Below are 13,664 nucleotides of genomic sequence, written 5' to 3'. Positions count from 1 at the left end.
AAAGTGAATTAATTTCGAACATATTTTCAAAATCATACAACCATCACCAACTTTTTTTTTTTATTTTCAAATTTTCTTTATGACGAGTTTTGATAATCTTGATTTATTATTGTATCCACATTTTGCAGAATTCAAAATTGAAATGTATTTTAATTGAAATTTATTTAATCAAATACTAAATAATAATGTAATAAATTTAAACACAATATTTTTCAAAAAGTATGAACAACTTGGAAAAATGAATCATAAAGAATAATGCAATATTTTTCGAAAAAAAAAAAAAAAAAAAAAAAAAAAATGGACAGAAGTTACAATTTCTCGAAATAAAAATAAAACAACATTCGTTGCTGAAATAATGAACAAATTCTTTCTCAATAAAAAATTCATGAAAAGGGCTAATCATTGCATGAAAGTTTTATGCAGAAAAGCTTTTCATTCTTTTTTGAAAATAGAAATTGTTTATTTTTATTCAATTCGACCCATTATGAAAGTGCTATTTCGAAAAAAACAATAAACCAGCTTGCTTTGTTCATATTTGCGTTTTCATAACTGCGAAGAGGAGATGGCCAATAAGCAAAATAGTTTGAAAATTGTTTATACATTTAAAATGGGGTTGTTGCTTGAACTTTTTAAATTTTGTTTTTTATTTTTTCTTTCAATTTCAGAAGCAAATTTGTTCGACTCAATTTTGCTTCCTGGAGAAACGTGCTTGCGCAGAAATGGCTTTTCAGGTGTTGGCTTTAACTCTCTCCATCTCGTCGGAACCATGTGGATCACAAACTATCGTTTTGTCTTCGTTCCTCTATGGCAAAAGCAAGCAACAGTTTATATTTTCTTTTTATAAAAATTGACAATTTTTATTATTTTGTCAGAAGCACAGAAAATTACAAATTCCTCTCAAGTCAATTCTAGGCATTCAGAGAGGAAAAATACGACTACGTGATGGAGAGCCGGATTCCCAAGTTTTAAAGCTCACTCTCAAGGACAATCGTCAAGTGACGTTTGTTTTTGCAAACAATTACTTTCAAATGCACTTATCATTTTATTAATTCATTCTTTTTATTTAAAAATTAGTTTATACTCTTCTGAAGATTTATTTTTGGAGCTTCCTCAAACTCCCGCAGGAGTTTCAGAACGTCATTTATTTGCATATGTTTTTCAATCAGCGTTGATGCCATTATATAATCATCTTTCTGAGAATTACAGATTGAAGACAACAGAATGGTCGCTTTGCGATCTATTATACGAATACAAAAGAATGGGGATAACATATATCGATGAAAAAGCATCATCGTCCATATCATCACCACCGTCACACTCTCCCCCTCTGCAGGCCCAGCCGCCGTCCTCGCCGACAAGCACGCGGAGCAGCTCGTTCCTGAGCGGGTGGCGCATCAGCAAGGCCAACAGCCACTTTGAAGTGTGTGAGACGTACCCGCCGCTGCTGTGTGTGCCTGCAGTGGTCAGCGACGGAGAGCTGCGCGACGCTGCCACATTTCGCAGCAGCGGGCGGCTTCCTGTGCTGACATACCTCCACACGAACGGGCACGCCATCTGCCGCTCGTCTCAACCAATGTCTGGCTTGATGTCCATCCGCAACGCCATCGACGAGATGCTTTTGAGGGCAATTGCAGGGGCGGTGGGGGAAGCAGTGCGGAGGGACACAGAAAGCGACACGGCGCTGTTTGAGGCGCGGTGCGAGGCTGTCATCAAGGAGATGCTGGCAGCGGTGCAGCAGAACCAGCAGCAGCAGTCTTCGGGGGAGATGAACATGGAGAGAATCAAAACAGAGGGGATATCAGAAACACTGCTCAAGGCACTCGAAAGCAGCGCAATTCACAGCGATGCGCAGAAGGAGAAGGCGAAGAAGATCGAAGAAGCAACAAGGCTGACGGCTTGGACTGATGATGCAACAGACATTCAGAGGGAAAAGGCGAAGGGAACGCAATTTCAGTCAAAAGATGAGGAGACGCTCGAGAATACAGATGAGCACACAGTGTGGGGAAGAGAAGAGGATTATGCGGTGATTGTGCCTGGGGGATCACCACAGTCTTCTCCTTCGTCTTCTCCTGCGCTTTCTTCTTCTTCTTCTTCTTCTTCATTTTCTGCTTCTCCTCTTTCACCAGTTGAGCACAAAACACCTCCGCTCCCTCCTCCATCCCTCGAAAATTTCTCCGAATTTCTCCGAGGCCCATTAACATTTGACCAAAACAAGGAGGAGCCGGAAAATGTTTCTCCGCATCCGTCTCCTGCTCCTTCACCAAAACCTCCGCCTTCGCGTTTTTCATTCAGCCTCAGCAAGAAAGAAGTGCAATCTCGTTCAAAGAAAGAAAATTTTCCTTCACATTTGGGATCGAAGCTGAAGAAAGAGAAAAGAGAAGATGGAGAAGAAGAAGAAGAAGAAGAAAGTGCGAATGAAGAAAAGTACAATGAAGAAGAGGAAGAAGAGGAAGAAAAAGGAGCAAGCAATGAAGCTGAGCAATTGTACTGGAGTGTTGAGTATTCGCCTTCTGCCTCTTCTTCAATATACAATTCTTCTGATCACTCACGACGAAGTTCACGTGCATCATCATCCACAACATCATCTTCATCATATTCTTCTTCTTCTTCTTCATATTCTTCTTCTTCTTCAACCAAAGAAGAAGTCATTGACACAAATATGAATGATAACTTATCTTCAAACAGAAAGAATTCAGAAGCAAGAGAGAAAGAAAGTGATGCTGATGACAATGGAGATATTGGAAGAGAAATAGAAAAAGATAGAAGTCAAGAACAGGAACAGCATTTGCCTTTTTATCAGCAAATTAATAAAGATAGCATAAAAGAGGGAGAAAACGATAAAGATAAAAACAATGACAGAGAAAAGGAAAAAGAAAGAGAAAGAGAAAAAGAAAGAGATAAAGACAAAGATCACGATAAAAGCAGTAGAGGCAGCATCAGTGGAACATGCACCTTCAATTCCCTCCATTCTCTTTCTTCCCTCCGCTCCTTCGGCTCAGAAGCGTCTGCTTCTGATGTCAACCTCCCTTCCTCTTCAGAATTCTCCTCTTCTTTCAAATCAACCGTCTCCAGCGAAAATGATGTAGTTTTCACAACAACGCTTGCTCCTTATTCGCCTGATGGAAAATGCACACATGGAAGATTCTCTTCAAGCTGTGGCGATTTCCCGTCGCTTTTCTTGCAGTCTTCTTCTTCTTCTTCTTCAAATTCATCATCATCATCATCATCATTGCCTTCTTCTTCTTCTCCTCCCACTTCATTTACATTAACATCAATTCAAACATCATCATCATCATCTTCTTCTTCTTCCCCCTTTTCTTCTTCTTCATCTGCTCCTGCTACTTCTGATCTCATTTCAATGAAGCATCCTGATGATATCTTCACAACTGCTGAACATCTTTCCCTTCCTTCTTCTTCTTCCACATCTTCTTCTTCTTCCTCTTTCACCAACGGCTTTTCTCTTGTTGTTCCTTCATCTCCTTCATCTCCTTCTCCTTCTTCTCCTTCTTCCTCTTATTCTCCTTCATCTCATTCAATTTCTGATCCTTTGCCTGCTTCCCCTTCTGCTTCATATGAGCTTTCCCCTCCTCCTCTTCTCTCTGCTACCTTCCATTCCTCTTCTGCTTCTCCTCCTCTTTTCACCCACAGCAGACCTCAACCTCCTCCTCCCTCAGATCATTCATTGAGCACAACTTATTTGTCGACATCGAAATATTCTTCTTCTTCTTCTTCTTTTCCTTATAATTCAAATAATAAATCATCATCATCATCATCTTCCTCTTCTTCTTCTCATTCTTCTTCCTCCTCCTCCTCTTCTTCCTCTCGCCCTCTTTCTTCTCCTATTCCACTTGCCTCTCCTCTCACACGCTCTTCCTCTGCCGTCGTCTCTATGCACAAAGCACCCATCCCTGAGTTCACTCTTCATTCATCTGGAAATTCACCTGATTTTTCATTCACTTCTTCCTTTTCTGGGTTGAAGATGACTGTTCCTTCTTCTTCTTCTTCTTCTTCTTCTTCCTCATCCTCATCCTCTTCTTCTTCTTCAATTTTTTCTATTTCACAATCATCATCATCATCATCTTCTTCTATTTCTTCCTCTTCTTCTTCATCTTCTTCTTCTTCCTCTCTTCTCTTCAAACACTCCCCTCCCCAATCCTCCACATCATCCGTCTTCTGCAATCTTGCCACAACCAACAACGAAGACAAACCAAACACCCCATTTTCTATTCCTCCTCCTCTTCCCCCTCCTCTTCCTCCACCTCTTCCTCCTCTTCGCTTCTCCCTCCGCTCTAACAACTCATCTGCTTCCCCCACGTTTCAAACTCTTCAATGTTCAGACACTGAAGATGACTCAGCAATCAATACAAAACAACAACAAAATCAACAAAACCAACAAAATCAACAGCAAACTCAACAAAATAAAGAGAAATCCAATCAACATCATCCAACCTCTCTTCTCAAGCCCTCTGCTCCTCTTCCCATCCGCCCTTCTCTTTCTCCCTCTGCCTCTCCTCCTCAGCTACCTCTGGACAATTCACCAGGCAACACTCAGCCACAAATCACCAACTTGACAGAAGAAGAACTGCCAAAGAACCTTTCTTCTTCAGCTTCTGAAGGCTCCCTTTTGACACTTTCTCTTCACACGTCACTTTATTCCTCTCCATTCACTGTCATTTCTGACCCTTCTCCACATCTGTCAGCTTCTACAACTGCATTAGCTAAACCTTCATCATTATCATTATCATCATCATCTTCTTCTTCTTCCTCTTCTTCTCAACAGTCTCGTTCCCCTCTCTTTTCTGATTCCTCTTCATCTCATTCAACCCTTTCATCCCATCCCTCTCATCCCTCTCACCTCTCCCGCATCTCTCCTCCTGCTCCTCTTTCTCTCCCCTCCGGCATCACCTTCCACACTTCCTCTGCTCTTGTCTCTCCAATCCACATCCAACACCGCCCTTCTCCTCTCCTCTCCCCTCCTCTCCCTTCTTCTCCCCCAGCTCCGCTCCCAATCTCCCCCATGGCTTCCCGCTCTCCTTCCCCTCACACCACATCCTCTTTCCACAGCTCCTCCACCTCCTCTTCCTCTTCCTCTCCTCCTCCTCTCCCTCTGCACATCGTCGACGCACGAAGCAAAATAGCAGCACTGGGCAACCGCTTCAAGAAAGGCGGGTCGGAAGACGAGAAGGCGCTGGACTTTGCGTCTGTAGAGTTTCTGGGGATAGGCAACATCCACACAATGAGGAAGAGCCTGTGGAAGCTGACAGAGGCGTGCCGGGTGGGTGTGGAGGAAGGGCTCACGAACGACAAGTTCATCGCGCTTGTGCGGAGCAGCCAGTGGAATTCGCATGTGCTGCAGCTGCTGGAGTGCTCGCAGGCAATTGCGCAGGCCGTGCTGAGTGAACGGAACGTGCTTGTGCATTGCTCCGACGGCTGGGACCGCACGCCTTGCTTGTGTTCATTGGCTGCTCTGTTTTTGGAGCCCTTTTATCGCACGCTTGTTGGGTTTATCACACTTGTGGAGAAAGACTGGGTGCAGTTCGGACACCGCTTTGCCACACGCACAGGGTCGTATCCAGTTAAGAGGCAGGCAATATACCCTTCTGAGTCTGTGTTGGATTCGCTGCCGTTTGCATCGGCGTTTCAGCAGTCGGGACAAGGGAGTGGGAGCAATAGTAATAGCAGTTGTGGTAATAACAGTGGTAATGGTAGCAATGGCAATAGTAACAGTAATAATGGTAGTGGTGGTGGGGAAAGAGGAGGAGGTGGAGGAGGAGGAGGAAGTGGAGGAAGCGAAAAGGGAGGAAGTAGCAGTGGAAGTGGTAGTGGAAGCAGTGGATATGATGTGGAGCAGATGTCACCCGTGTTCCTGCAGTTTCTGGACTGTGTCCATCAGATTCTGCACAAAAGCCCCGACTTGTTCCAGTTCAACGACAAAATGCTCCGTTTTCTCGCGAAGCATCTGACTTCGTGTTTGTTTGGCACTTTCTTTTGCGACTGCTTCAAAGAGCGCATCCGCAACGACCTCGCCAACCAGACGCAGTCTGTGTGGATCCACATCATGCTGCACAGGGACAAATACACCAACACCTCTTACCAGCCCCTGGAGGACGCATACTTCCCTGAATTCGAGTCCTTCCATGTCTGGTCAGTTTACTTCCCTTTTGAATGCAAACTGGACACTTTCTCTTCGCTTGCCACTGAAATCCCCCTGGACTCAGCTCCTCTTTCGTCTGGCCTGCTCACCCCGTCTTCCTCTGCCCAGCCGTTCTCCATCTCTTCTTTTTCTTCCTCGTCCCTCCAGGCCTCTCTCAACACTTCGGCTGCCTCGCCACCTCCCCCAGCTTCTCTATCTTCTTTCCCTTCTCTGTCTTCTTCTTCCTCTTCTTCTTCCTCTTCTTCTTCCTCCTCCTCCTCTTCTTTCTCTCTCTCCCGCTCTCCTTCCATCTTTCCCTCTGCCTCATTCCCTGCCAGCCAATGGATTCCTCTCATCCGCCCTGCTTCTCCTTCACACCCAGCCTCTCCTTCTCCCACTCCTCCTCTTCCCTTCCGCCCTTCCCCTGTGAAATCTCCTTCTCTTTCATCGTCCGCTTCAATTTCTGCACAAAGCACTTCATCATCATCATCTTCTTCTTCCTCTCGCTCTTCTTCCATCACTTTGTCATCCAATGCTCCTTCTTCTCGCTCTTCTTCTCGCTCTGGCTCTGTCTCAGGCTCTGTCTCAGGCTCTGTCTCAGGCTCTGTCTCAGGCTCTGTCTCAGGCTCTGTCTCAGGTTCTGGTTCTGGCTCTCGTTCTGGCTCTTTCCTAATATCCAATCCAATTTCCAGTTCTAACTCTAATTCCCACTCTCATTCCAATTCTGGCTCTATTGCCACTCCACCCACACCCCCTTTCCCGCCTCCTCCTCGTTCTGTCTCCGAAAGCTACCATTCAACCAAAGTGCAGCAGGCTCCGAAGCACACACGCTCAGCCCACTTCAGAAGACATCAGCATCAACATCATCACAGACACCGCACAAGAACACGGCAGCCTGTTTTGAATGAAGAGAGCGATGCGACAGAAGAAATAGAATTTTCACCTGATCAAATTGTGGAAAGATCAACAACACCTTTGGGAGTGGCGCAGGTGTATCAGGCGCCTCTGCCTGGAAGCAGGCTTGTGCAGGTCAGTGTCGATGGTGAATGCAATATTGATGCAGAGTGTGGAGATAATATTGATAATAGTGCGAGTGAAGGTAGCTCAGAAAGTATTAATGGAGATTACAAAACAATTGTTAATGATATGTTATAATCAATTGTGATATTTCAGAGTATTTTTTTTTTTTCTTTTTGCGTTTTCGTTTTCAACTTTGTTGTTATAAATACAGTTTATAATTATGTATGTTGATGTTGTATTTCTCAGTTATATATTTTTTCATTTAATTTTCTTTCTTTCTTTTTTTCAAAAAATTACATTTCACAATGAGATCTTTTATATAATAATTTTAATTCTATACCGGCACAATGGCTTTTCCATGAATTCCGACTCAAACCAAGGATTTTCCTCGAATACAAATTTCGGACGAACTATACATGTTCTATCTAAAGATTGTAGCAAGGCAATTCATTCGTCTTCGGTCATTTCATCTCCACTTCATGTTCTTTACGAATTGATTTTAAATTCTCTTGATTCTGGAGCTACGAGGATTGATGTTGCTTTTGACATGTCAACTATGAATTTGTCAGTTACAGACAATGGAAATGGTATTTCCCCGGATGATTTTCCTTTGTGTGGAAAGCATCATTCCACATCTCGAATTTCATCTTATGATGATTTGTATTCTTCCTCTTTTTTCGGTTTTCGTGGTGAAGCTCTTGCTTCAATTGCAGATGTATCTTGCCTCCAAGTTGAAAGCAAAGTTGTATTTGAAGACGAACCGTATGTTAAAATTTTTAAAGAAGGAAAGGAACAATATTGTGGCTTTGCATCTGGATGTGTAAAACCTCCTTCTCCTCTATTTTACAATCGTGGGCAATATGGAGAGTCTTGGGCCCGTGTTCAAGTTCTTGGGTTATTTTCAAACCAGCCAGTTAGACGAAGGTATCTTTTTGACGAACAATCTGATAACGGAGGAAAGGCTGGAAAAAAATGGGGAGGACTTCTACTGGGTTTGGTGCGTTGCTTGTGGATATTTTTGCCGCAAATTCGTTTTTCTTTTAAAGCCATTTCGCCAGTTGATGATCCGATGACTTTTTGCACACCTGGAGAGAAATCAGATGTTGAAATGTTTTCTTTTCTGTTCGGAAAGGAGAGAGCAAAACAACTTACTCATTTTTCCATTCATGGGCCATCTCGATCTTTTTCATCTTCTTCTCTTCAGATTCTTAGCAACGAATCACTTGCTTTTAAATTTTCTGCGAATGGACTTATATCTCTACCACATTTCGGAAACAAAACAAAAAGCATTCAATTTTTATTTATAAATGGAAGATTAGTGAAGCAGTCCCCTTTGCACCAAGAGCTAAACCGATGCTTATCTTATCAGTCATCACCTTCATCAACACATCAGCAATCATTACAAATATTGTCTCAATCAGTGAAGCAGCTTCGCAGCAGCGAATCGAACAAATTTTATCCTTTTTTTGTTATTAGAATAGAAGTATCGCCTGCTTATGTTTCATTTTTATTCGAAAGAGACTCTTATAGTGCGGTCATTGGAAAGACTGAGTGGAATGCTATCATTTCTGCCATTCTCGCCAATGTTAAAGCGAAAGAAAACTACTTACAAGAAAAACAAATGGAATCTCAAAAGCATTCGTTAGACGTTATTCAAACACCAGAACATTCAATAAAACGTCAATCTGAAGATAAACGTTTATCTCAGCAACCCAGCGAAGATGGTCAATCAATGGACGAACAGATTTTTCTACGCTCTTCTTCGTCCTCTTCTTCTTCTTCTTCTTCAAAATCAACTCCAGACAAAAATTTTCGAATGACTCATTTTGAACGAATGAGATTAAAGATGGAACGGAGGCTACAGCAAGCAGAAACTTATATAAAAGAACAGAAAAGCATGGAACAACCACAAGCACTAAATTACAATTCAATTGAAAAGAACTCTTGTTCTTTTCCTCTTGACAATGCAATTAAGGATTCGGTGAATAAAAAACGTGATGTTTCTTTATCCAGTTTTGATGATGAAGACATCAAAAACTGTTTTATGGAAATAGGCAAGCAACTGGAAGAAGTTAAAGAACACACTCCTTCATTGCTTAGTCATCCATCATCATCAGATATAATCCCAATGGATATATCACCGTTTTCTTCTCCATTGTCGCAATATAGTCCTATATCGAAAGAAAAAGATGAACTAAGTCCCATATTTATGAGTCAAACATTTTTAAGCAAGACCCATCTCGATCATTCACATTCACATTCACATTCACATTCACATTCACATTCACATTCGCGTTCGAATTCACTTTCTCATTCTCCGAGCAGCCCATCTCACATATTACTTCCCTCTGAAGATTACAAGTCAACATCACATCATCACACTTCACATATTCACAACACACCACATCCATTCACAATTCCTATTGGAAAGCACATTCCTGTTCTGTCATTTGCTGATGATCATCACAAATTTGACAGCTTTGGATTTGACCTTAACAAGGGAATAAAGCAAATAGAAGGTTTTCCATTTTCGAACACTTTGCGTAAAACAACTCCAGTTCACAATGCTTCATTTTCTTCTTTTCCATTCCAAAAAAGCGCTTATCATTCGTTTGAAAGGCAAACTGGCAATTTATCACATCATTCATTTTCTCCTCGTACAGCGCCTGCATTCTTTTCTTCATCAAATGATGTGTTTCACTCAAGCAATTCATCTCCGTTTGTTTTTCCAACAAAGTCATCTTTTGATGACATTACATCAATGAAGCCCGATCCATTTGTGAATTCTGTTCAGCGTTCAATAGACGAAATTCTGCACAAAGAAGAAAGCAGGCGCTTGAGAGAAATGGCCTCATCGTCGAATGTTCCGCTCCTTCCCATTGAAAAGACGCACGAAGCATTCAAAACCGAAGATGCTCTGATGACTTCCAAGCAAAATGCGTCTCGTTTCAAATTCGAAAACAGCCTTTTTGACAAGCAGGTTGATGAAGTGTTGAGTCAAAGCCAAAGCCAAACAGAGGAATGCATAAAGAAAAGAAAACATGAACGAGAAGAACTGAAGAATCAGATCAGAATGATTGAAAAAGAGGAGAAAGAAGACGAAAAAAGAAAAGAACCCCAACAGCAAGAACAGAGGAAGCTACATTTAACATCGCATCACACGAAAAGATTAAGGGAGGAACGAGACAATTCAACACATTTCCGATCACATTCAAAACATAACCATCGGAAATTGCATCACCATCACTATCATTGCAGTAGAAGTCATAATCACCACCGTTCATCGGAAAGTGCAGATTCCGACAATTCTGAATCAGTTTGTTCCGAATGTTCTTCTAATTCTTCCTCTTTTTCAAATACTTCCAGTTCTTCTTGCCGTTCATGCTGTTCGGTTCGTTGCCATAAATGTCATTCTTGCAATGGTCATCGTCATCGTAGTGTTTCCAAACACAGAAAATTTAGTGAGACAAAAAGGAAAATAAAACGTTTTCAAAGAACTTCAACGGGGTCTGAAATTTCATCTCATTCTGTGCGATCTGATGACTCGCAGTGCTGTTTTCTGGATGAAAGCGACGCAGGCGATGGTTCAGAATCAGTTCATTTTCAAAGGTGTAAGCACTCTGATTGCTGCAAACACGAAGAAGTGAATGACGTCCGTGTTTTTCCAGTTCATTCTCAGAGACTCGAGTTCGAATGTGCAAAAGAAGATCGGATTCCTTGCAATGAAACAACTTTTGAAGATTTTTTGAATGAAGACATGAAAGTTTCCTTATCAAGCAATGCTGCTTTTCGTTATGACGAATCTATTAAGGATGCACCTTTGCCATTTGATCAGAAAAGCGAAAAAGATTCTCAAAAGAGGCAAGAAACAACTGTAACAGATGCTTCAAAGGGATCTTTTCAAAATTCAAGCGGAATAATGATTTCATTTACTTCACCATTTGCTGAAACTATGTCATCTCATATTTCGAAAGAGGGGCTAACATTAGACTCCACAACTTTGCATAATAAGCAACAAACCAGTTGCAGCTCGCATACGAAGCCTGAGAGGCTTCCATTCCTTCTATCTGACAACTCCTTAATGAGGATTCCTCCAGCTTTTTCCCTTGTACGCTCCCATCTTTCGCACTCGACTGTGATAGGACAAATAAGCAACAGATTTGTTGTTAGCGTATTGAAACTTCCTTGTGATGCAACGGCATTGCACAAGCAAAGCAAAGATGAGTTGGATGCACAACAACGCATAATTCTCACAATGTTTGACCAGCATGCAGTTTCAGAGAGGATTAGATTGGAGCATTTTGAAAGAATTTTGCAAAGCGAAATATCCAATCGATTGAAAGAAATAAATGAAAATCTGAGACTGAAAAACGAATTTAATTCGAATAAAACTAAAAACGAGAAAGACAATAGCGAAACCATTGAACTGGATTATCATTTGGACAGCGATAAAGTCATTGAAGAGCAGACAGAAAAGCAGTTGAGATCAATTCAATTGGAAACGCCTCGCTCATTCTCGTTTGGAAGACTTTCACATGAAGCTTATTTGTCTGCTGTGCAGCCTATTTCTCGTTTGAAGGACGATTTGTCTCTTTCAGCACATCAGCTTTCTCCTCCTGTAACCCTTTTTCTGAGCGAAGACGACACTGTGTTTATTCAGCAGCACAGAGATTATTTTCATGCTGTTTGGTTTGATCTTGAACTTGTGAAAGGAGTGGATCACAAAAACATTGACAAAGATCCAGATATCAATTTCCTTTCATTTGATGCAGATTTTGCTTCCACATCAGAAACAGTTGAATGGCGTCTTCATTCTGTTCCAGCAATATTCGGTGTTTGTGTTCAGCCCTCCACTTTTCTACAGACTTTAAATGAGTTTCGTGATTGCGGGTGCTGTGACGCGATGATTCCTTCTCCATTCAGAAGGATATTAGCGTCTCGTGCATGCAGAGGAGCTGTAATGTTTGGAGATCCTTTGAGCATTGAGCAGCTTGATGAAATGATGGATGATCTCAAAGCTTGCGAGTGCTGCTTTGAGTGTGCGCATGGGCGTAACAATGCTTCTCCATTTGCTGAACTGAGCGAGTGGATAGCAAGAGAAAATTGGAGGAGAAGGAAGGAAAGAGACACCGAAAAAGAAGCAATTATTCTCTCGCTTTCTTCATTTATTCAAAAAATGAAAAGAAAAAACGATACGAGCAAGATTTCATAGAAAGGAAATTTAAATCATATTTTATTATTTTCACAAAAATATTGAGTTAATGCAATTTGTTTAAAATTTTGAAAAGTTTAAATGAATTGATTCGATATTTTTTTTAAAAGGATATTTGATTGCAATGATCTCAGATGGAAAAATCCTTTTTCTTTTATGGCTCATTTTCTTTCTTTCCTTTTGATACGCTAAAAACAATTCAAAATGAAAAATTTTTTTAAAACAAAATAAAAATTTTCACATATTTTCATTGGAAAAAAATTTATTTTTTAAGAATAAATTTATTTCTTTTCGAAAGAAGTTCAGTCTAATCCGAATTTTATCACATCGTATTTTGCACAACTTTTTGTGACTTTATCCGATTGTGATTACAAACGAAATCGCTTCACACAGAAAAAAATTATAGGGTGGTTTTTTTTTCCGGACATTTTTTTTTATCCGGACAAAAATTTTAATTATGAATTATTTCTTCCCACTTTTCATATTTTATAAATAGTTTTGATTATATAAGGAAAAGTCAGAAGTCAGAAATTAACATCAAATTACTATACCTAATCTCTGATGGGGGGAGATGGGAAGGCCAGCTCCTCCATCTCTGATTTGTGCCTCCCCTGAGGAGATTAGGTAATAGCAAGGGGTATTACTAAGTTAGAATTTAATCGAAAAAAAATTTTTTTATTTTTTTTCATTTGGGTGATTCTTTTTGAAAAGTCGCAAATGTTTAATTTTCCAATTAATCAAAAATTTCATATTTTGCTCAAAAATTTGTTGACATACACTAAACTTCACAAACATGGAATCAATATCTTGATAATGCTATTTCAAACATTCTTAAGAAAATTCGTGAGAAGAAACAGAAATTTGAGCAAAATATGAAATTTTTGATTTGTTTGAAAATTAAACATTTGCGACTTTTCAAAAAGAATAACCCATTTCAAAAAAAATTTTTTTTAAAAATAAAAAGAATGATCATAACCAATATTTTATTTGTATGAGCGTAGTGAAACAAAGATAAGAAAGTGGTTTGACGAAATTGAGAGATTTGACAAAATCTTTCCACAACCATCAAATCAAAAATCGATTTGTTCGAATTGATACAATTATTGCTGATGGAAAATGAAGTGAAACCGTAGATATTAATCTTAATGAATTCTCTTTTTCATCCATCAATCGTGCTGTTTCTGCTGTTGAAAAGTGAAGATTCGTGGGAATAGTTCGTCGACCAGAGCTGGTTACAAAAGAAGAAAAAGACGCAATAACCGGAGTAATCAGAATAGTAATCATCACAGGAGTGAGTTA

General features: G+C 40.4%; 2 protein-coding genes across 2 annotated transcripts; both read left to right on the top strand.

Annotated features, from left to right (window-relative positions):
• Positions 1-562: 562 nt before the first annotated feature.
• Positions 563-7,498, top strand: MONOS_4311 (putative Myotubularin-like phosphatase domain; the record flags this gene model as incomplete). Its single annotated transcript, XM_067874375.1, has 4 exons — positions 563-581; positions 666-823; positions 873-1,000; positions 1,075-7,498. 4 exons carry the CDS (start codon positions 563-565, stop codon positions 7,286-7,288), a joined length of 6,519 nt encoding a protein of 2,172 aa, XP_067729600.1. The 3' UTR covers positions 7,289-7,498.
• Positions 7,499-7,511: 13 nt separating this feature from the next.
• Positions 7,512-12,626, top strand: MONOS_16762 (DNA mismatch repair protein Mlh3; the record flags this gene model as incomplete). Its single annotated transcript, XM_067869634.1, has 1 exon — positions 7,512-12,626. One exon carries the CDS (start codon positions 7,512-7,514, stop codon positions 12,363-12,365), a length of 4,854 nt encoding a protein of 1,617 aa, XP_067729599.1. The 3' UTR covers positions 12,366-12,626.
• Between the last annotated feature and the right edge of the window lie 1,038 nt (positions 12,627-13,664).

The sequence above is a fragment of the Monocercomonoides exilis genome (assembly GCF_001643675.1).
Source record: "Monocercomonoides exilis strain PA203 chromosome Unknown scaffold16-1735695, whole genome shotgun sequence".
Classification (NCBI taxonomy): domain Eukaryota; phylum Preaxostyla; order Oxymonadida; family Polymastigidae; genus Monocercomonoides; species Monocercomonoides exilis.
The sequence above is the reverse complement of the archived record's forward strand: the minus strand, read 5'-3'. Positions and strand labels throughout refer to the sequence as shown.